The 23,384-nt window shown below is 41.3% G+C and overlaps 1 protein-coding gene across 3 annotated transcripts in view; it reads right to left on the reverse strand.

Moving 5' to 3' along the window:
- Ccdc85a (coiled-coil domain containing 85A) overlaps nt 1-22,338 on the reverse strand; it is a 194,902-nt gene extending 172,564 nt beyond the window's left edge. Inside the window, exons 1-2 of one of the 3 annotated variants that reach the window (XM_047522985.1) lie at nt 21,235-22,338; nt 13,524-14,472 (exon numbers count right to left, since the gene is read on the reverse strand). In XM_047522985.1, coding sequence (XP_047378941.1) covers nt 13,524-14,472; nt 21,235-21,495 — 1,210 coding nt within the window. In that variant the 5' untranslated portion in view covers nt 21,496-22,338. The remainder of the gene's footprint in view (nt 1-13,523; nt 14,473-21,234) is intronic. The other 2 variants (XM_047522986.1, XM_047522988.1) reach the window with 2 other exon arrangements.
- Nucleotides 22,339-23,384: the final 1,046 nt, after the last annotated feature.

Here is a 23,384-nt window from a genome sequence, read left to right on the forward strand (position 1 = left end):
GTGGGTTAACAGGCAGGGAGAAGAGGTCCTAATCTAAGCTGATCAGACCCCAGTTGATGAAGATCCCTTTTTCCTGTCATGGTAAGGGGAGGAGCAAGTAGCTGGAAGAGGTACCTGGGTGGTCGTTCCTGACTTCTTTACCCAAAATGAGATTTCTAAATTTACCAACACGAACTTGTGTGAAACTAGATGTTTTATGACAGAAGGGATTTTAATAAAAGCTCTGAAGCTAATTCTACACTAGAAATGCACTTTGTGTTGCATTGCTGAAAACCTGGACTATTTGTTACTATTCAAAATAAAAATAGTTATATGTCAGCACAACATTATCAGCTGTTTCTTTGGACAGACTGCCTTTAGTAAGTGTATGTACGTTTTTGTTCTTAAATGTTCAAAGGGTCTTCTTTCATGAAATGATAGCATTAGTAGATGATTATTTTACTGACCACACCTGACAAAGTCATAAGTTGACAATTCCAGCTTGATTCTCAGGTTTTATTTATCCAAAATCCAAATTCTAAGACTACTGACTTATATCTCTATTCCCAGCCCTTTACTTAGCAGATAAGTTATTTTGCCCACAGAATTTGATGGCATACTAAAGGTCACACAGCAAGAAAGTGGCAAAACCAATTCCATATCTACACCTCCAGCTGGGTTAAGTGTACCAGCACACCCTCTGGGAAGGTAATACATTTTTTAACTATGATAAATTTAAATTTATTAAAGTGTTTTAAAGCAAAATTTAGATGTCATTTTTATTCACAAAATAGAATTTAGCTGAGGTTTATAATTTTTTTTCCTTTGCTTTAAATCTCTAAACAAAACTTAGATGTCATATGCCAATTAGGATGGGTATCTACATATTATTTTGACTTATGGGTGAAATTCCACAGATACACACAAATACAAAAACTAGTTATACTTTGTGAATAGGTATAATTGTACCAGCCTAGCTCTGTTTTTAAATGAGTGCCTGGTGTATGTATGCTACATAGACTCTTGCAAAAAATATTTCCATCAAAAGTAGATTTATGTGCAAGATATCCTAAAGTGGACAATTTTGACACTGCAACAGATAAAAACAAAAAACATTAAGGATGAAACTATAAGGCATACAGTTTTAGGATAGAAGGATTTAAGAACTGATCTCCATTTATGTGCTGAAGAGATACTGTAGAAATTAGCTATTTCTAAGCCTGTTCTTCCACATATTTGAAAGCTTGATTCTAAAAGGTTTCACATGAAAGTCACTATACTAGGGAAGCTATTCATGGCAAACCACCTGGCTAACATTTATTCCTAGACCTCAAATTTATTGTAATTATAAATGTACTCTTCATAAGAGTCCTCATACGTAAAACGAGCAACTCAATTCAACCAATTTCCCCATGACTCTATAAAAAGGGCAATTCTGATTAGCTTTCGTAACAACCAATAGGCCTACCCTGCCAACCAAAATAAGACCATTAACAGCATGCACAGCCAAATATTTTTTAAATTCTTTACAGTATTCCCCCTCACAATCTGGTGTCTCTCAATTGCCTTTGTCTACTATTTTCATTCCTTTTTGTAAGTTGACTCTTACCTCACTTTCCTGTTAAATCACATCTAATCCATCATCTACGGATCTAATGACTTACCTTTCAGGGTTTTATTCTGTTGGGTGGAAGGGTGAGTCTGGCATTTGCTATCTAGGGAAATGGGAGAGATTCTGAATTAATGAACAGGGTTAATTTGAATTCTCAAGAGTGGCTCAACACACCAGGCTGCTGTGAACAAAAACCTGCAACTCAGATATTCTGACTCTTTAAATGCCATCAAAAGTGAAACACAAGTGTAGTTTACTTCTGCCTATAGTAGCATAAATCAGAATAACTGACTTAATTAGTTTTGTTTGCAGTAAGCTGAGTTATTAAAAAAACAAAACTCCTTGAGAGCAGTTGGTGTTGCCATCTGGCTGAGCCCTTTGCTCCTTAGTCTCTCTCCCTTCTGTTTCTTGCCATCCAGAAGCCGGCACTTCTCCTGACACACAGCATGTTGGCTGTTAACCCAAGGTGGAGTGTGAGGACTGGACTAAGGTAAGCCTTTTTTCCCAGGAATGCTTATCTGGAAGGAGCATGGCCTTGGGGTGGAAGAGACCACGTGACTCATAAGAATGTTAGATTCCTGATCCAGGAGTGAAAGTGTCCCTTCCATTAGGAATACATTTTGGCAGCTGTCCATCCATCTGTTGACTGTGCCCCATTGGGATGGGCCAGACTTTCCCAGGAAATAGACTGAACTCACCTACTAAGTCACCAGGTCTTCTTTGGTACTTCTCCAAGTCAGAGCCTTGGACAGCTCCATTAATATTCCCCTACCACAGTGCCTCAAAGGCTGAAGAATATATGTCCCCTTTATATAATTAATTCTGTGCCTGGGGAGTTAGCTTGATTTCTTCAGGTCCTCTACTAACTGGCAACTGAATTTAGGCAATTTGCTAAACTTCTTTGGAAGTCAAATTTCTCTTTCAGAATATGGAAGGGTTAAGTACTTCATGTCTCTAATGTTGAGTATTTAGAGCTCCAAGTTCTATGATTCTGTGTAATTTTGAACTAATTACAACTATGTGGTCCTGTTTTATTTTATGATACAGGGGCAATTTACCACTGAGCTACATTCCCAGACCTTTTATTTTTTATTTTGAGACAGGGTCTCATTGCTTAGGGCTTCACTAAGTTGCTGAGGCTGGCCTTGAACTTGCAATCCTCCTATCTCAGCCTCTCGAGCAACTGGGATTACAGTCATGCACCACAGTGTCCAGCTAATTTTTTTTGTTCTTTAGCATTGAAATTGATATCTAGTCTCAATTGACTGCAAAATAAAACTACACACACATATGTATATATAATCATGCAACAATTAATGATAGGGATACATTCTGAGACTTGGTAGGAGATTGTCATGTGTGCAAACATCAGAGATTACTTTCACAAATCTTAATGGTAAAGTCTATGACATACCTAGGCTATATGGTGTAGCCTATTGCTGCTATGCTACAATCCTATATAGCACATTACTATACTGAATTCTGTAGGCAACTGTAACAATGGTTTAAGTGACTGATTATCTAAACTTAGAAAAGTACAATAAAGATATCAGGCAAAAGGAATTTTACTGCTCCATCATAATCTTCAAGGACTGCTGTCTTACATATTGTCCATTGTTGACTAAAACATTGGTGCATAACTACACACACACAATTAGGTTTTTCCAAACACCCCGTACCCATAGGCAGTTCATGCTTTTTCAAAAATCTTAACTAGCAATTATAGACACTTAGAAAGCTGTAGATACATACTCTAGATCAGAGATCTACCTAAAAAGCCAAAAGCCTCAATAATTGGAAAGATATAAGAATACCTTTCAGTTTCCTTTATAATCAAGACCAGAAACAAAATTCTGTGTCTAAAGCAATGATGAATCAATTTGACTAGAAAAGACAATTCAAAGCATCAAAGACCACCTTCCAAAGCCTGGTCATAAGAACGTAACTAAGACATTCTATCCCACAAATCATGCCAGCAGACAAAAATCAGTGTCAGACATATTTTATTTGCCCAATTTTAAAATGTAACGATTTACTTTTCTTTAGCTCACAATGAAGGTGGAAGAAGCGGGGAGGGATCATTCAATATCATTAAATTCAATGCATTTAATGTTCTATGAAATACACATACAACATTAAATACTGTGTGTGTAGCCTGAGAGCACAAATAGCCGAAACACTCTGAGCAATTACCAAATGCAACCTTTTCATCTGCCTCAGAAAGTCTCCAGAATACTTAAGTAACTAAGGTTCTAAAGAAAATAAAAACTAAAATAGAAATTCCTAAAGTTTTATTTACTCAGCAATTGAATGTGTGCCGAGCTTCAACTGAAGCCTAGCTAGAACAAAAATCCCAAGATTTCCTGTACTCTTCGATAATGATTTGAGTAACAGAAGCTCTTATGGTACACATAACTCTTCATTATGTGAGTGCTGTAAATGAACAGCCACATCTGAACAACCAGTTATTGCCTTTTTCTTAGGGAGGACAAACCAGTATTGCCTTTGTAAGTCTATCAATGCAAACTGCTACTCCCTCTGCCATCTCCCTTGTTCTGAACACCTCTTCTGCCTCTCTGCTGCTGAAGAATCCTCTGCCTGAGAAAGAGCTGCAGTTCTTTCTATTGAAAACACTTGAATGGCACTCTAAAGAGAAAGCAATTTATGTCAGGCACAGTAGTAACTTGAACCTCACTCTTTTGCAGATTAGAGACTCTTATAAATTAGAGTTGAGATTTCATGTCTGTATTCTCAAGTATCCCATGTTCTACTCTTGATATTGAGTCTCAAATTTCCTAGCTCTCTTGAAAAGTCATCCCATTTCAGAAACTATTCTTAATAGTTTTCTCAGAATCAAATTCAAAATAAATACTTTTTCAAATATGGATAATGTTCATCATAAATAATATGCATTAAAGTGCTAGTAGGGACAACTCAATTATGACAAAGTACCCCAGAAGTGAACATTTCATTTCTTATTACAGAAATACCTTAATTATTTGAAGTATGGTTAAAGCCTTGAAAATAAGGATAAACCTTGAAAAGTCAACATAGTTACAGAAGGATGACATGTGAACCATGTACTAAAACTATGCACTTTACACACAGAAGGGCACCTCAAGGTCATTTATGCTTTCTTCAGATACAGGTCTAAGTGGTGCAGTTATCTATTTTCCGAAGTTATGAAGCTTCATTAAAAATGGAAGAACAGAACTTAGACATAATACAAAAATCAGTTAGGCCTGCTGAGGACATAAAGAGGCATGGCTGACAGCATGGTAGGTCTGCTTTTTAAGAAGATATTTAGGTAAGAATATTCATCACAGTCATTTAATGTAGACACAGTTTTACCACTTACATCACATGTAAGTGGCTAAAATTTGAGGAGTTCTAGAGCCTAAGCTTATAAACTTGTAGTCTGGAAAATTCCCATCAGGCATACGCTGGTCCAGTGATGTTACACAGTAAAATTATTATTGTGTATTTGTTTTGGCAAAAATTGGTTTCATGTTTTTATTTCTGACCTGTAAAACTTGACAAAGATCCCAACAAAATGCCTCCAGAATAGTCTATCCTTACTATGCGTACATGGATAGTCCCACATATTTTGTATTTGTATTGCATTTTTTCATGTATTTATGAATATGCATTCACATATCTGTATTCATTTGGCACTTGTAGACAGTTGTTACCTGATAAATGGAATAACTCAAAGGTTTTTACCTTCCCATCCTTTGTTCTAAATTATTTGTTAAAATGAAATGATAGATGCATCACTAATTCAATGATGTTATTGTTTTCTATTATGTCTTCTGAAAAGTTGTAATGAGCCAGAACATTGAATTGATTTCAATTGAGCCTATTGGACAGGATCATAATCAATTGAAAGAGATTCTTGATTTAATTCATGACAACAACTAGCTTATGTGACTGGCTGCCAGATGCATTTGAACATTTGTTAGAATAAACAGAATCAAGAGAATGTCTGGCATTGTTCAGATACAATATTAGAGTTATTGAAATGTATATAAATATATGTACATATATATAACACTGAAGAAACCCTCCTTAGGGAAAAGATTTAAGTGCCCCCCTCCCAGATTTAAAAAAACATTTATAGCTCTGTGTTATTATTGCCAGTAGGTTGAAAACCTTAAATTGTACTAGATAATATCTTTCTATTTCCTAGGTTTTCCAATAATTAGTACCTCTTAGATATTTTGTGGTTTTCTTAAACTTCACTTCCTATTATTAAGCTTTCTATCTGACTAAATCAAAATGTATTCTTCTGATCAGTGCAATATGCTTTGCACATACAAGTATGGTACCATAAATCAATTCTATTTTTCAAAACTTCAATTGATGGTCTATCAAAGTGTCTATAAGGTTCCCAAGTTGCTGTATTCAAGCTTGAAGAACAGAAACTACTATTTATTTTTTTAACCATCTACATGTCAGTTTGTACAATAGAAAATATACTCAAAGGACCTCAATTAATATTTGTTCTGGTAGTCCTTAACTGTAACTGTTGAAATTTCTCTCCCAAGATATGTTCTATTTCTATTGTCCAAATGCATTCATAAGTGATGTTCTGATTTTTTCTAAGCAAAATATAAGATGTCTGAGCAATTATTCATGCGATAGTGCACCACTATTAATTCACAGACAGCCTCACTATAGAGAAATTCCAAGGAGTTCCTCCACACACACAGGTGATCTCACCTCTCACAGACGAGGCCACTTTGTGTTATCAGTGTTTTAGTTACTCATTAATAGCCTGAACAGAAAATAAGGAGCAGTATTAAAATTCAGATTAAAACTTCTGAAGCAGGAGATTTGCAATGCAGCATTCCCTTGTGGGAAATCTCTTTAGCACTGCAGGGTTTGCCTGATCTATATTCACCACCAACATCCATTGCAAATAGGTTAGAAACCCATCTTTTCCATCTTGACATGAAGTTTTCAACAACTAAAGCAGACTTGAACTGCATGCGCCAGTTTTCCCAAAATTAACAGAACAACCCCACCTGCAACCCGTACTGTAGTGCATTTTCAGATAGCCTTAGCCTAGAGTTGGCAGGGCGAAGATTGACAGTACCAGCTAGAGTCAGTCAGTCAGGTCTTCTCAGTCCTGGAACCCAGCAAAGGAAAGGGAGATGTCAACATTCTACTTCTAGAAGCTTGAGTGTTTCACTCACACCAACCCTTCTTAGCAACAGTCGCTTATACAGAGACTGTTTTGCACCTGGTCTACTCATTCAAGTCACCTGAGGAGAGCTCTTTGAAAAGAGCCCAGACCTGGTACCAAATCAATTCAATTTACATCTTCAGAGCGTGAGGCTCAACCACTGGTATTTTTTTTATAGCCACCATGGTAATGTTAATCTGCAGCCAGATTGCAAACCACTGCTATGAAGCTGTGATTTTTTTTTTTTTAACTAGAAGAATTTTGCCTACACCCTACTCTGGAACATTTGCCAGTATCTGGGGACATTTTTGACTTGTTCATAGGTAGAACCCTGGATGCTTCTAAATTTCCTAAAATGCATAAGATAGCACCTCACACACAGAATTATCTGGTCTAAAAGTCAAGAGTGCCACTGTTGAAAAGCCCTGAAATAGAGGAATAGCTGTTAGAAGAAATAGAAGACTCTCTTCATTCTCTAGAGACACTCACAAAGCAAGGAAAGAAAGAATAAGAAGTTTTCAGGAGGACTTAGAACCCTGGCATTCCAAACAGCAAAGTCAAATGAGTTCTAAGCAGACCTTGTCTAACACAAATTAATAATTTCCTCATGTGTGTTCCCCCTGGCTAGGGTGATGTTGAAGGAGAGGATGATGTTACTATTCACTGGGATGCGTTCGAAGAAAGCAAGGGGAAGCAGACAGACCAGCAAGATGATCAAGCAATTATCTTATTTTCAGAAGAAAAAATAAACAACACAATACGGAGTAATGTTTCTTTTATTTATTCTTTCTCATTTGCTGATAACCAGCAATATGTGCCCCTAGAATTAAAATCAAACAAGGGGTTGGAGTTGTATCTCAATAGTAGAGCATTTGCCAAGGATATGGTATATAAACATCATCAAAAAAAAAAAAGTTTAATTGAAACAATGTTACTACTTTTTCATCTGGATTGATAGTGCCCAATGGGCCAGCTGCAGATAAGGTCCTCTGATCATCAGAACCTTAATATCTAGAAGGTCAGCAACAAACAGAACGAACAGATATTGCTAGAATCTGAATCATCCAAAACGCCCATGACCTGAGCTAAAATAGGTACCTTTTAAAAAGCAAATATCTGGCAGCTGATTATCTGACAGCAAAACTCCTTTGGAAGGGAACTCCTTTTACCTCCTAAGAAGTTCAATTCCACTTTGAATTTCAATGGAGTAAGTAAGTGAGATCCCCATTCTCAATAGTTGAGACAGTTGTGTGCTTTTATAGCTAGAAGTGGATATTCAATTACTTAATCTGCTAACCTGGAATACAATGAGCAATTAATGAATGGGCTTTAATGTGTCTAGATGTGATAAGTGTTGAATGGAATGCTCTATAAACTGAAAAAAAAAAAAAAACTTGAATAATAACTTTCAAAGAAGAAAATGCATGTGTGAGGAATTTTTTTTTTTTTAACCTTAGTTTTTTCTGTGTGTTTTTTTCTGGTTGTATGTGTTGCTTGTGTTGTTTTTTTAAATCAGCTACTAATTAACAAAGTTACAGAGATTCATCTTCACATTCTAGTTGGAAATTAAGCCACTGGTTTTAATCAAAGGAGATTCTTGGACACCATGTTCAACTACTTCATCCACTGAGTTTCTAAGTGAAAGACAAGAAGATTTAAAGATGGCCAAAGCACAGTGGACTACAACCGCAGTCCTTTTTCACTGACATTTGTGCACAAGCATGTGTGTTTGGAGGGAATGCATATCTTTACAGGTAGGACAATATCCTGCAGGTACATATTTCATCTCTGTCTTGGTCTGCCATAATTCAGGCACTCTTCCCACTTCCTTTCATCTGCATTTTATTTTATTTATTAATTAATTAATTTATTTGTTCCTACAAAAACATGCAAGTGCTGAACCAAAACACTCAGAGTTCATACCAACCCTAAACAAATAGCTCTGGAAATGACTCAGCAAATCTGCAATTTGGGATTAACCTCGCTGCTGGTTCTTATCTGTCTGTACACCAGTGATTCAAACAAACTGTGTGGCAATTTTAAAATATGAAAAAGCATGTCTTACCATCCATATCAAAAATTAATTTGTAACGGCAGGATACATGCAGGCTACCAATGCACAAGTTTATAGGCTGATGATCCATAAACATCTCATTGTGCCACTTCATTTTCCAATTAATTACTGAAATGAAAATGCAATCCAAATGTACTATAAATATACTCTGGTGAGGATATCAACTGTCAGTAGAAGATCTGAATAAGAAAACTTGAAGTAGTCACAAGAATGGGAAAACTTGAAATAGACACAAGATGAGAAAATTTAAGAATGAGAAAACTTGAAGTCGACACAAGAATTAAACTACAGTGTCATTCAATAATGCAGTTGTTACATCAAAGTTGTAACTAAATTAAGTTGTTAAATTTTATAAAACCTGACCCACCAAGTTTACCTGAATCCAGGCAAAAATAAGTCATGATACAATATCATCTTTCTCTACAAATATACCTTGCTTTGTGTAAGGCACTGTTTAAAGGTTATACCTAAAAATCTTTCTTTTAAGTTTAATCATGCATCGATTAAACTCAAGGAATACTCCCAACAGAAACCTTAAAAACATTTGACAAAATTCAAGATCCTTTCATGATAAAACCATTCAGATTATAGAAGGAATGTACCTCAATACAATAAAGGCCAATATGATAAACACCATTCTCAACAGTGAAAACTTGAAAGCTTTTCTTCTAAGATGCCCACTCTCACCACTTCTTTTCAACATGGTATTGGGAGTGCCTGCCAGAGCAATTAGGCAACAGAAATAAAAACCATCCTAATAGGAAAGGAAAAAGTGAATTGTCTCTATTTGCTGATGGCATCATTTTATAGGAAACCTGAGTACCCACCAAAAAACCTGCTAGACCTGATAAGCAAATTCAGTAAAATTGCAGGACACAAAATCAACATACAAAAATCAGCAGCACTTCTATAAATAACAAACTAACCAACAAGAAAATTAACAATCTCACTTATGATAACAAATATTAAAAAATTTAAGCAGGTATAAATTTAATCAAGGAGGTAAAAGACCTATATCCTGAAAATTATAAAACACTGATGAAAGAAAGTAAAGAAAATGCAAATAAACTGAAAGATTTTCTGTATTCATGGATTGAAGAATTAATCTTGTAAAATGTTCATATCCACCCAAAGCAACCTAAAGATTTAATGCATTCTTTATTAAAATCCCAATGTCATTTTTCACAGAAATGATAAAATATAGCTATATATCCTTAAGTCCATAAGGAACCACAGAAGACCCTGAGTAGCCAAAATAATCTTGAACAAAAAGAACAGAGCTGAAGATATCACACTTCTCAATTTCAAAACATTATTATAAAGCAGTTATAATCAAACAACATGGTACTAGTGTAAAAATAATGGACAGATGGGTGAATGGAATGGAATAGAAAATCTGGAAACAGAATCAAACATTTAGGGCCAAATAATTTTTGACAAAAGATTCCAAGAAGTTATCTTGGGGATAAGACAGTCTTTTTAATAAATGGCATTGGGGAAACTAGATATCCACATGCAGAAAAATGAAAATGAACCCTCATACCAAATACAAAAATCATCATAAAATCTTCAAAATGGATTAATGATTTAAATAGAAGACCTGAAACTGTTAAATTTCTAGAAGAAAAATAGGGAACAAGTTCTGTAACACTGGCCTGGGCAATGATTCTTTGGATCTAACCCTAAAAGCACAGGCAACAAAAGTAAACCTAGAAAACTGGGATTATATCAAACTAGAAAGCCTCTGCACAGCAAAGGAAATAATTGAGAACATAGAGACAACACACAGAATGGGAGAATATATTTGCAAGCCATACCCCTGATAAAAAGTTATTGTGCAAAGCAGATAAAGTAGTCAAACAACTCAACAGCAAGAAAATAGCCCAAATTTAAAAATGGGTAAAAGACTGAACAAACATTTCTCAAATGTCTTCTATATTCTGTACTCTATATATGGAATTCTGTATTCTGTATTCTGTATTCTATAAATGGAATACAGGTACATGAACAAATGTTCAGCATCATTAATCATTAGAGAAGTATAAATTGAAACTCTAATGGATATCACTTCACACCTGTTAGGATGACTTTTATCAACAGGTTGCAAGGAACTCATACAATGTTGGTGGGAACATAAATTAGGGAAAATGGTTTGGAGGTTCCTCAAGAAACTAAATATAAAATGAATATATGACCCAATAATCCCACTTCTGGATATACTTCCAAAGTAACTGAAATGAATGTGTAGAACGGATATCTGCACTACCACATTTACTTCATCATGTAGTCACAATAGCGGGGATTTGGATTTGATCTAAGTGTCCATCAGTGGATGAGTGGATAAAGAAAATGTGGGATATATACAAGATAGAATACTAGTCAGCCATAAAAAAGAAGGAACCCTTCATTCGCAACAACATGATAAAAATAAAGGACATTATGTTAAGAGAAATAAGTCAGATACAAAAAGACAAATGAAACATGATCTCACTTATCCACAAGATCAATTCAAGTGGAAGCCACAGAAATGTAAAGAATAATGGTCATAAGAGGTTAGGATAGTGGAAAAGGAGGAAATGTGTAATTGTTCATTCAAGGGCACAAAGTTTCAGATCTGGGAGTAGGCTTTGAGACCTTGATGACCATAGTCAACAGCAATGTACATCTCAAAATAAGAGAGTAAATTCCAAATGTCACACCATAAAAAATATAATCAAGATAATGAATATGTTAATTGGCTTGAATTAATCATTTCACATTTTACACATAGATCAAAACACTCCATTGTACCCAATAAATATATACAATTATAATTTGTCAGTCAAAAATAATAAAATTTAAGAATAATAAAAATATACTAGGGTTCTTTATTTAAAGAGTCCTTTTATAAATGGATGAATTATTAAGTGAACCACCTGCCCCTAGTTATTTTGTTTTTGTAGTTTAAGAAACAGTTTCTCTAAAATAGTGCACATAGTTACTTCTCAAGCTCATTAAAAAGTAATCACAAAATGGAAATGTCATTAACTATCTCCCCACTGACCCATTACAGCCCCTGAAGACAAGTGTCATGGCCAATGACCCATCTCATGATAATAACACAACCAAAATATCTTTTTAAATGACTTTCATCTCTTGTGGAGACCTGCCTGGCCAAGGCCGCCCACGGCCATCAGGGCACAGCTGCTGCGGCTCTTGGCAACAGCGAGGAGTGTAGATTCAGTCAACTTGGTTCAGACACCAGCCAGTCAGGAGGCCTCCAGGAAGCAGGTGAACTGGCTTCTCCCTGCAGCCTCCCAACACAAACAACCAAGAAAGCAGCAGCTTCCTATCTTTCCTATCCTTTCTAGTTCCATTTTCTCTGAAAAGAACACTGGCTGCATTAGAAGTCAAGCTTCCGGAGTCAATTTTCAGCACTATGAGAAAAGGATTAGGATGAAATGGAATCCAACAGGTAAATCCCCAAGTACAATATTGAAAATTTACCCCTTTGTGTCACTGCTAAAACCGGCAGCCTCCTCCACCACTGCTCAGAGCTGGCTGCACATAAACTCAATAGAGCAGCTCCCGAATAGAGCAAAAATAACCTCAGATATTTTGAATGAAAAGTTCCACAGTTTATGAAAGCAATCATTTTAAGCTTCAACTCAAACACAGGTAACACAAAAGAACTGTAAGGTTTTGGGGAGGAGGGTTATTGTGGTTGTGGATTTGTGCATGCGTGTGTGTGTGTGTGTGTGTGTGTGTGTTGCTCTTTTGGTTTTTGATTTGTTTTCTTTATGAATGATTTCTTTCTCTCTTGAGTTCAAAGTGGTTTCAGAACCAAGATGCAGAAAATTAAGCTTCTTCCAAAAGGTTTAAAAGCTCAAGTTTAGTGCCGTCTCAGCAAATGCAGTGGATGTTATGCTTTGGAAATCAAAGGAGTGTCCAAACACATCTGTATATTTTAAAGAGGTACATTGAAATGACCCAGAAAGATGTCTTATGTAATGTAGAAGAGCATACTATTCAGAATATGTTTAGGAAGGTTTGGTTAGAGGGTTGATGAGTTTTGAGTGAGTAGGGAAGGGAATTGTTTGATACATTTTAAATGCAAATAAAAATCACAGATTCATTCTTCCATCCCCAACACAATGGGAAAAATTCTCAAGATAAAGGCATATTTATAGACAAGGAAAGCAGCATCACAGTCTGCATCAAGGGACACCATGTTTATTTTTCAATGTTGTTCTTCATAATAAATATTCATTTCTTCCTGAACATAAGACACTAGCCGGATTCAGGACCTGCTCAGACATCATTCAACAAGTGAGCCTGAGTAGGAAACACCATACAATTCAATCAAGTTCAAGATGAAAGAATCTATTTTTATCTCCAATATTTAGATGTCACCCTGGCAACTCAGGGTCTCAAGGAATTATTGTTCCTGTCCTTCCTCTAATCTCTCACCCCAACCTTCTTCAAGCTTATTTGATTGGTAATTGTATAAAACAAAAACAAATCGAGGGGAAGAAACACAACCCATAATTCCAGAGCCAAGGCCTATTCCTCCCCCCTACCCACCCGCAACCAGCACCTGCACTTTGCAGCGTGGCTGGAAAGCCCTTGGTCATTCATAGCTCTACTGAGTCACCCCAGTCAAAGCAGTTCCCCAGCGCGTACTGACCCACCGTTCATGCCACTGTAGACATTCCGGTGATGGAGTGACGCGTCCTCCTGCGCCTGACGTCTGAGGGTGCCCTCCCTGCTGCCTCCACCACTGCCTCCGCTTCCATGTTTGTGATCAGGGCTCCCCCCAAAATGCTGTTTGAGATGCTCGGGGCTGGTGCCCCTGGCTCTGGGTAGGTGCTCCAGACTCCCACCAAGGGCATGTTTCTGAAGATGCTCAGGACTCCCTCCACTGTGCCTGGCATGTTCCGGGCTGCCCCCTGGCCTGTGCTTCTGGAAATGTTCCGGACTCCCGCTCAGCACGTGTTTGGGCAGCATTTCAGGGCTGCTTCCGGGGTGTGGGTGCCTTTGCTGTTCCGGGCTACCCTTGCACAAGGGTTTGTGGTGCTCAGGGCTGGGTCCTTTGAGTGCTTTGGGGTGATCTGGGGTCCCGGAGGCCCTTGGTTTCTGTAGATGTTCAGGGCTGGCGCTTCTGTGCTTGGAGTGCTCTGGGCTGCCCTCACCGCGGGGCTTCTGCAGATGCTCGGGGCTGCCACCGCTTGCGTGGTGCTTGTGATGGTCGGGGCTGTCGGTGCTGCCGGTGCTGGAGGTGCTGCTGCCATCACCCACATCCCGCACATAGGGTGCGGTGGAGGCAGTGAGTTGGCACAGGCTGGCCTGGCTGTCGATGGAGCAGCGGCTGCCCGCACAGCCCGTACCCTTCTCCTCATCCAGGAGCACGCAGAGTTCCTTGAGCTCCATGTTCTCCTTCACCACCTCCTCCTGCTTCACCTCCAGCTCCTTCAGCTTCTGCAGGTATAAGGCCACTTCCTTGTGCATCACCCCTGCGGTGTAGCGGCCCAGTCTCTGCCATTCTCGGGACACCCTCTTGCCTTTCTGTCGGTCATCATCCAGGAAACAGCAGAGGTCCCTCAGTTCCTGGTTGTCCTCCTGGAGTTTCTGGTTGATATCCTGAAATGAGAGAGAGAGAGAACCATTCTAGGGAGGAACACATAGGAGACATCATTAGGCCAGACATCCTGGGAGCAGCAGAATGTGTAGATGCTGAATTCTTGCCAGAGGAGGTAGGAGGGTAGGAAGAACTGAAGGTTTTTAAGTATCCATAAAAGTTAAGAATAATAGGCATTGGCCATGTTCGCCCAACAATGATTTACTTGCATTATCTCATCTAATACTCACCCCAAAAACATAATAGATAATAATTATTATGGTTCTGAAGGGTACCCACAGATGGGAAAATGACTTCACAAAGCCTAACTCATCCAAGATCATCTAGTCAGTATTTAGGGAACAGCCAGTTAATGAACAGGAAATCAGTCAATAGAAAAACAAGGTTCCCTCCGCCTTACCCTCTAGAAAGAAAGTTTGCTACTTGTGACCTAGGAAACACTTAAAAGTTCTGATCCAGTAGGGCTTTCAACAGAGCAAGCAAAGCACTGCTTAATTTTTAGCCCATGACATGAAATGAACAACCCAAATGCCCCCTCCAGGGAAAGGCGCAATTGCCCCCTAGTGGCATTTCAGACCTGCACATCCAACCCTTTTGCCATACCCAACTGAAATGTCTCCCAGGCATCTGACACTTGAGCTACCAGGAATCTTGATATACAAACACCCCTTCCCAAATTTCATCTGTCAGCAAATCCCATCTCCACTCATGTTCTTTGTAAGAACCTGTGGTTAACCCTGGCATTTCCTCCCTCATCTCTACTTCCAAACCAGTCTTTGGAACTTGACTCCCAAAATTAAGTTCATCTAGTCACTCCCATGTTATAAACCCTTTAATAGCTTCTCATTGCCTTTAGGATAAAGTGCAAGATCCTTCAATTCTCACAAGATCCCAAATGCTATGACTTGCTCTACTTCTCCAGCATAGATGGTGATCCATTTGTTCATTCACAAAGATATCACAAGCATCCATTATGTGCTAGAAACTAGTCCAAGTGGTAGGTGTGTATCAGTAGACCCAGCGGACACCTTCACATCCCCCAGCTTTTATTCTGGTGGAAAAGAATAACAAAACACAAGCATAGCACATAAGGGCTCATGAAAGGTGATAGGGTAAAAACTAAAGCAGATTAAAAATCACTACTTTTCTGCAGGAAAGGGAGACATTTAAAGCAAAGACCTGGGTGAAATGAAGGGGCAAACGTATGAGTGAAAGATGATCCCAGGCAGAGAGAAGGCAAATACAAAAGCCCTGAAAGGACATGACAGCAAGAGTCCAAGTCACAGGGAAGTCACTGCATCTGAAGCACAGAGATAAGAAAGAAGATCTGAGGTGTGAGGGCCTGAGTAGTGGTCAGACTTTGGGCTGTTGGAGAACTGAGAATAAAAGAGTGACATGATATGATTCATTTTGTAAAGAATCACCACAGTTTAGTATGGAAAAGCAACCAGCTGGAGTGGGGAGGGGAGAGCAGGGAGGGAGACAGGACAAGACGGCCACAAAACCAGCAAGGAGGCTACTGGGCTGGTCCAGGCAGGAGATGTTGGTAGCTGGGATGGGTGGTAGCAGGGCAAAAGGTGAGCATCACACACTGAGCACCACCAACCCTGACCTTGTTTTAGGTTCTCAGAGGACAAGGCCTTCTCTTTTTTCACTTGCAATGCTTTCTTTCCCCAGCCTTCTACACAGCTATTGGGACTCATTTTATATCACCCCCCCCCCACACACACACACAGAAGGCCTTCTGAAGAAGAGCCACCCGAATCTAAAGAAGGTCCACTTCTATATTCTATGTCACCCCTTAGACTTTGCCTCTGTTGTACTTATTACAATACTGCAACATATGTCTGAGTGTGCCTGCTAATTAAGTCTCCAGCCTCGCTAAAGCCATGAGAACAGGGACCTCACCTATTCTATTCTCCTGTGCATCCAAAATGCAGTACCCCCATTGAAGGTACCTCAAACTAAGGAATTTAAAAATGCATTGTGCCATTCTCACTTCCTCTCCATTCACACATATAGTAAAGCAAGCACCAGGATTTGGTAAGAATGATGTACAGGAAGCTGTGGGGCTACTACCTAAGACTCATCCTGCTTTACAAAGCCTGAAATCCTGTGGTCTTGCAATTTCATCATCCAATCCAGAACCAGAGATTCTCAGAGAGGGGACTTACTTCTTTTAAACGCAGGTTGATTCCGATACTGATATTGACTAGTAAATACATTTTAAAACTTTCACCAACCATGTCCTTCACTTCCTGACAGTAACAAGGCCTGAGATGAAAGAGAATTTGGAGCCTTGAGGAAGAAGCCTATGCAGCTTCGTTTTCAACTCCAGTTGTAACTCTTGGCATTACCAACAACTCCATTTCCTTGTTTCCAATGCCCACCTCTTCCTTCTGCTTCTTATGGCCCCTTATGACTAGGGCCTGATCTTTGCCAACAGCTTCCCAGCTGGTCTTCCTGCCGTAGTCTTCCCTCCCCCATTCCAATCCAAGTACTCCTTGGCTGGACCAACTGATCTTCAGAAACACTTCCTGAATGCTTTGTCACTGCTGCTAACCAACCCCGCAAACCTTCCCTTTGCCAGGAAGTGAATAAACCCCTAGGCCAGTCCTATAAGGCTTTCTCTGCCTTTCCACCTTTAGCTCACTGTCAACTAGCTTTGAACCCTGATGATGTCATGCATTCCAGACAGAAATATCACCTTCCTGCCTATATGAACCTATTTCAAATGAGAGATTTCTCTGAGAAGTCTCCCCCTACATGGAACATCACCTATGAATAAATGAATGATGTAACTTCCTCACCTGCTGTTAATGCCTTTAACACACTTGAGCATTCAGTGCATCAGTTTTGTCTCCTTTCTTGTGTGGATACCGTAGCTTCTAGAAGACAGAGGTCTGAAGTCTTTTTTTTTGGTTTTGTTTTGTTTTGTTTGTTTGTTTTGGCATTTGCAACAAATTTATTATGGTACCTTGCATACAGGAGGGATTTAATATGTGTTTATGGACTGATCAACCCCTTAAAAGCCCTAGGCTTATGACCAAAAATGTCTACAGCAACCCTAATATTATGTGTAACTAAAATGAGTTAATAAAAATAAATAAACTTTTTAATGGAAAAAAAAAAAAGTAGCTGTAGCTACTGATAAAGGATTTCTTACAGTTGTTTTCAGCCAGCCCTGCCACGTTGGAGTCTATAATAGTAAGAGGATGAATTATCCCTTGATGCTGATGCTTTAGAGAAAATCAGAAGCTGTGGATATTCAGAGAAAATAATACTAAACAAAATTAATCTTTCTAAGCTACAAAAAATTATTCACCATTTAGTTTAATCCTGGCACTTGATAGAAAGTTCAAGTCTTGTTCTTCTTCATCTGAATGAGTTTACATCTGAAAACACTTCCTTTTGACTACCCCACAGCTACTCTGATCTCTCCAGAACTGGAACGCAAACTGGAATGATGAGGGGCTTCTCGGAGTTAATGTCCTCTCCTAAGAACCTGAAATAGATCCTTTTCAGCATTCCAGGGTGGTGGACAGGGAGCAGGAATGGGCCTATTTATGATCCTTTATCACAGCTCCTTCTTCCTATCATTAATTTTCCTGAGAATATTATTTACTTTCCAACTTGGGGAGATTTCCCTCACCCTCTGATGTCCAGCTAAGCAATAAGCTTGATAATAACCTTGTGAGTCAGCTTTTTCAAATCTGCCACATTAAGGCTTGGACTTTCTTTTTTAAAACCCTAGGTGTTCTTTTAACATCACCACAGGCCACTAGATGTTATCCAAGTGTCTAAAATGAACTTTTAAAACTTGAAGTCCATCTCATAGAATACTACCCAAACTTTCAATCCTCTGCCTGCAAACCATGAAGAACTACATCTATGATTAAAGAATTGTTCTAATTTGTTCTTCTCACTACAGGATGAGGGGGAGGGCTTGGTGTATTAGGGAGCAAGTAGGGAAATTAATGAAATTCAGACAACAAATCGACAGATATTCAGTTCCTTGGAATATTCCCCTACCAGGATTCTGGGTTAGGGTAACCTAAAGGTTGGTGTATGCTCAACAGTCCAAAGAAACTGTCTCAGGAATCCAGCACCCTAATCTCCTCACACATTCTAATCAAAGAATTTCAACTATGCAAAAGAGAAGAAAATAGGCCTATTTCAAACATTCTACATCTGTGTGACCTTGAAAAAGCTATCTAAGCTCACTGAGCTTCTACATTTGTGTATCACTTATTCCTCACAAAACTTAATGTGGAATTAAAACCCATACTGAGGAGATAAGAAAACTGAGACTCAGAGAGGTTAACAGTTTGCTCATGCTTACCAAATCATACAGCTGCAGTCCTGCCTACTAGCCTTAAAAATATTTAGATACAATGTCAAAGTCAGTTTACAGAAAAGGGCACAGCAAAGAAAAGTGTTGTGGCCTTTGTGACCTTACCTTTGCAGCCCTTAATGGAGAGTGCCCATCCATCAGATTCCCAAATATAAAATCCTTTTCTTATGGTTAAGCCAAATATAAATAAATATGCCTATCATTAATTCAGTCAACCATATTTCCAGGTTGCTGTGGTATCTGGAAAATATTGATCTCTTAGAGCCTTAACCCCATGGCACCCCAAAGCCACATCCTGAAGTTGCCCAGGGCTGACACCCAAGGTGTATAGTCTGCCACAGGAAGTAACTGCCTCCATCGTTTCTGAACTTGATAGAGGTAGGCTAGGGAGTCTTTTAATCCTAGGTCATGAATCTAGGACACAGGGAAGCTTTCCTACCTGGGTTGGCACTGCTTTTAACTGATCTAATGGTTGTTTTTCTAAATGAGGTTCCTGGAGTAAAGACCAGGCAGCCCACCACCCAAACCACCCCCTCCCCACTCATACCTAGACCCTCACACAGAATCAGGTCCACACAACCTTAAAAGAAGGTTGAAGAAGTTCTTGAGTTATTATATTGATTCTTCATAGTATTAAATATTCAGTATTAATCAAATGATTTAACTTATTTAAAACTTTTCCAAATCACATCATGGTTCAAATCATGGAAGATTAAATTGGTGGGAGACAAACTAATACCACTGCCTAGCTTTGCCTAAGAAACCCAAACCTGGAAATTAATGACTATACATGTATATGTCCTCTCCTGATGACAATAACCACCATATTTTGTAGTCAAGTTCAGCATTAAATCTTTCCCTCTGTGATCACAACTGATCATCACAGCACCTAGGAAATTTTTATTATCATTTGCATTTTACGGATGCATAAAACAAGTATCTGACAAATTAGCCAAGCTCACCTTTCTGGCAGATGCAGACTCTTGATTCAAACCCATCTCTGATATCACCATTTTACTATTTGAGCCTACTTCTATTCCCCAAAGAGCCTGGTTCTTAACAAATACTCCATTAGTAATGAGTTAAAATAAAGAAGAGAGCAAGCCTTGGGATTTCTCTAACTGTGGGATCTTCCTTACTGCAGCATCCTCTCTAGGGACTATATGACAGTGAGTCTGGGTCTCTGAGAAGGGCCATTTTCACCCACACTGGTTGCAACACACAGGTAAGTCTTGAGCATCCGGCCCCTCCCACTCCTCTTTGCCCCAGAATCCCAGAGCTGGAGCATGAGGCAATTAAAGAACAGAATCCACTGGCTGAGAAGTGGGGTGGAAGGGACAAGAACAGCTTGTGCCTGCGGGAATCTGCTCCCTGAGGTCCCTACAGTGATTTCATTTGTGTCTGGCTTCCTATAAACAAAAGCAGAACAATGAGAGGAAGGAATACCAGGAGGCACCAGGCAAGCTGTGAGGAGAGGAAGTTTGCAGTGCTTGCCGGCAGGGCGGTTCCCCGGCCACCCCACCACCAGGTCTGCTACAGCCGGGTGAGCATATTGCAGGCACACTCAGAGATTTCCAAGGAGAAAAGTTAGTGGGGCTTGAGGGTTCCCCCCTTCTTTTGCTAAATGGCAGAAGGATGGCTGCCTCAAAAAGAAAGCACCACTGTCCGACACTTGGGTACCCTTTCAAAACCTTGACCCTTCCATATTGAGTCCCTTGTCGCTTCTCCTTGCTTTACATGCTTGATAAAATTTAAATCAAACGAGGGGTGTAGTGGGAAGGGGAGTAAGGCAACTCCAGGTGACACTAGCCGAGGTGGAGGTGAGAGCACGAAAGCTAGGAGACGACTTGAAGGCAGAACTTAACCTCCTCTGCACCGGGTAACACACACAGGCTCCGAGGGTGGCGCCCGCGTCTTCTCTCTTGGACGCCCCTCCAGCTCTTCTCGGCAATGGTGCCCTTTCATCGCCCTCTGCTCGCCAGAGAGCTGGTGTCGCCAGGGCAGCCATATCCCTGACCCCCGAAGGTGAAGATGTCCTGGTCTTTATCCTTTGCTTGTCTTTCACCCTGGTTGGCTATAACCCAGCTCCCCAAAGCATCGACTTTGCAGGCTCCTTTGGAAATTAAAGGTTTTGCGTGCCCATCGTGTGCCTCCCGCCCCGATTTTCAGCATCTTAGGCGCCTTCTCCACTGACTTCAAAGGACCCCTAGAGAGCTCGACGCTGGCGCGCCCCATATGGAGAAAAGGGGGGAGCAAAAGTCTCCAAAGTTTGAAAAACTTTCCTAAGGGCTGAATGAGGGTAAGGGGTGCTGACTGGGATAAAGGGGAGAATCGCCTGTTGAAGGAGCGAGAGAAAGTTTGCCTTTCCCCTCCCCAGTGCACCCCGCTCCCCGTCTGACCCTGCGCTCACCTTGAGCCCGCGGATTTCTCCGAGATGGAGCTGCAGTCGACGGTTCACCTCGCGGATGAGGTTGCTGTGGTCCAGCATCGCGCTCACCTTCTCTGCCTCGGCGCGCCGCAAGCTGCGGATCAGCTCCTCCTTGCTCCACTGCAGCAGCTCTTCGTCTGATACTTTGGACAGATCCTCCACCGCGGCTGCCGGGGACGAACCAGCCGGGGCTGGCGGACAACTTTCTGTCGCCGCCCCTGCGCCTCCAGCCGCCTTCGACATGGTCTGGCGCGGTGGCAGGTGCAAGTGGGTGGAAGAGGCAAAGCAACTCGCGAAGACGCGGGCGAAGCTGGGCCGCCTCCGCCCACACGCCTGTGCGCTCTGGAGAGTCAGCGGCACCGCCCGGGGGCCGCTGCGTTGGGGCGGCGGTGGTCGCGCTGGGCGGCCATCCTACCTTGCCATCCCCGTGCGCGCACCCGCTATGCCCCAGGGCCGGGCAGTCAACTGCGGGTTGCTGCTTTGGCCGGTTTCAACTCCGCGCAAGTCCATGGTGAGGGGCGTCAGGGAGCCGGTTCCCACGCGGGAAAACCTTGAATACCGGCGGGGGCATCCAGGGGACTGCGCCCTCGAATCCCCTGCCCTCTCCTCCGCCCTAATTCGATATTGACGCCCTACACACACACACACACTCTCTCTCTCTCTCTCTCTCTCTCTCTCTCTCTCTCTCTCACACACACACACACACACACACACACACACACACACTTTCCTCCCCCTTGCCCAGCTGAAGCCCCCGGGGTCCTCTCCTCTCCTAGCTGTGCAGGGTGCACCGGGATCCGCGGTGCCTCCCGGGATGCTCTAGCCCGCCGTCGCCGCTGCCCAAAGGCTCGGCGCGGCCAGCCGGCTGTGCTCCTCCTGCTGCCTGCGCTGCGTCTGCCGCCTCGCCAAGGCTGCTCCGGGAAGGCTTCGATTTGCAAAGAGGAGCCGAGAAGGGGAGGGTGGGGGGCCGGCAGGAGGAGGAGCCTGGAGCCGGGACCTCCGCAGCCCGCAGCAGCTCCTGCGCGCGGGCCAGAAGCAACTGCCGCCCGACTGTAACCCAGGTCCCAGAGAAGCGCTCCTAGCTATCCCACCCGGGAAGGCTGGGGGCGCGGCTCCTGGAGCGCTAGGGTGCGGGTTGGTTTGAAATAAAAGAGCAGGTGCGAAGCTGTGGCCGCCTGGGCTTTGAGAGGCTCGCGCGCGCCACCATGTGACCGAAGTCGCTCGTTCCTCCGCCCCCAGCAGGCCCGTCTTGTCACCAGGCTGGCAAACAGCTGCTAACCAAAGGAGAGGTGCTTGGTATTTGGAGGAATTGGGGATCGGGAAAGATAGGGTAGCAGGACCTGAGGAATGACCGGCCATGTGCACTTTGGAGAATGAGAGAAAAAGTAAGAAAAAAAGACGGGGGAGGTAAGAAAATCCTAATGCTCTGGAAAGGGGAAAACGATGCTTCGGGGTACTGCTCTTTAGGGACCACCCACCCCCAGGCCTTTGTCTTTTCTAAAATCCACTACTTTGTGAAGAAGCTTCAGGGGGAAATACTGAATCTTTTAAATTTTTATTTGAAATACATCAAAGCCTTTAGGAAAAAATAAAATACCTTCATCTCCTGCCTCCTGAAGCCGGGATTTTAAGGTCAACAGTCACCTGTCCTCAGAGCAAAGCAAGGTCCCCTTAGGCAAACTGAAATGCCAGCCAAGGAGATTTCCATTTTCCTCTGCCGCAGGGTTAACTGGGTTGGCTTTTTAGATTGTAGTATCTGGAAGGAAACTCTGCGTGTCTGGGTCCTGTCTTTGAGTTACCCTCTGGTACAGTGGGATGAAACCAACTTTGAGCTGAAAACATGATTTTTGCCTAAAGAAGTAGATTCAGTTGGCCCTGAGAATGTCATTTCTGAGATGGAGATAGGATCAGAAAACTGTAGGGGTCTCTCTCTCTCTCTCTCTCTCTCTCTCTCACACACACACACACACACACACACACACACACACACACACACAATTTCAGTTAGCTAGGATGCAGAGGGAAACATCTCCATCTGGTAGGATGAGGATCTAAAGCAGAGTCCCTCCACAGGCTGGTTAGTGTGTGTCCCTGATAAAAAACTACCTATTAAAGGTGATCAGTTGGGGACT

This window comes from Sciurus carolinensis, chromosome 13 (assembly GCF_902686445.1).
Source record: "Sciurus carolinensis chromosome 13, mSciCar1.2, whole genome shotgun sequence".
NCBI classification, from domain to species: Eukaryota; Metazoa; Chordata; class Mammalia; order Rodentia; family Sciuridae; genus Sciurus; species Sciurus carolinensis.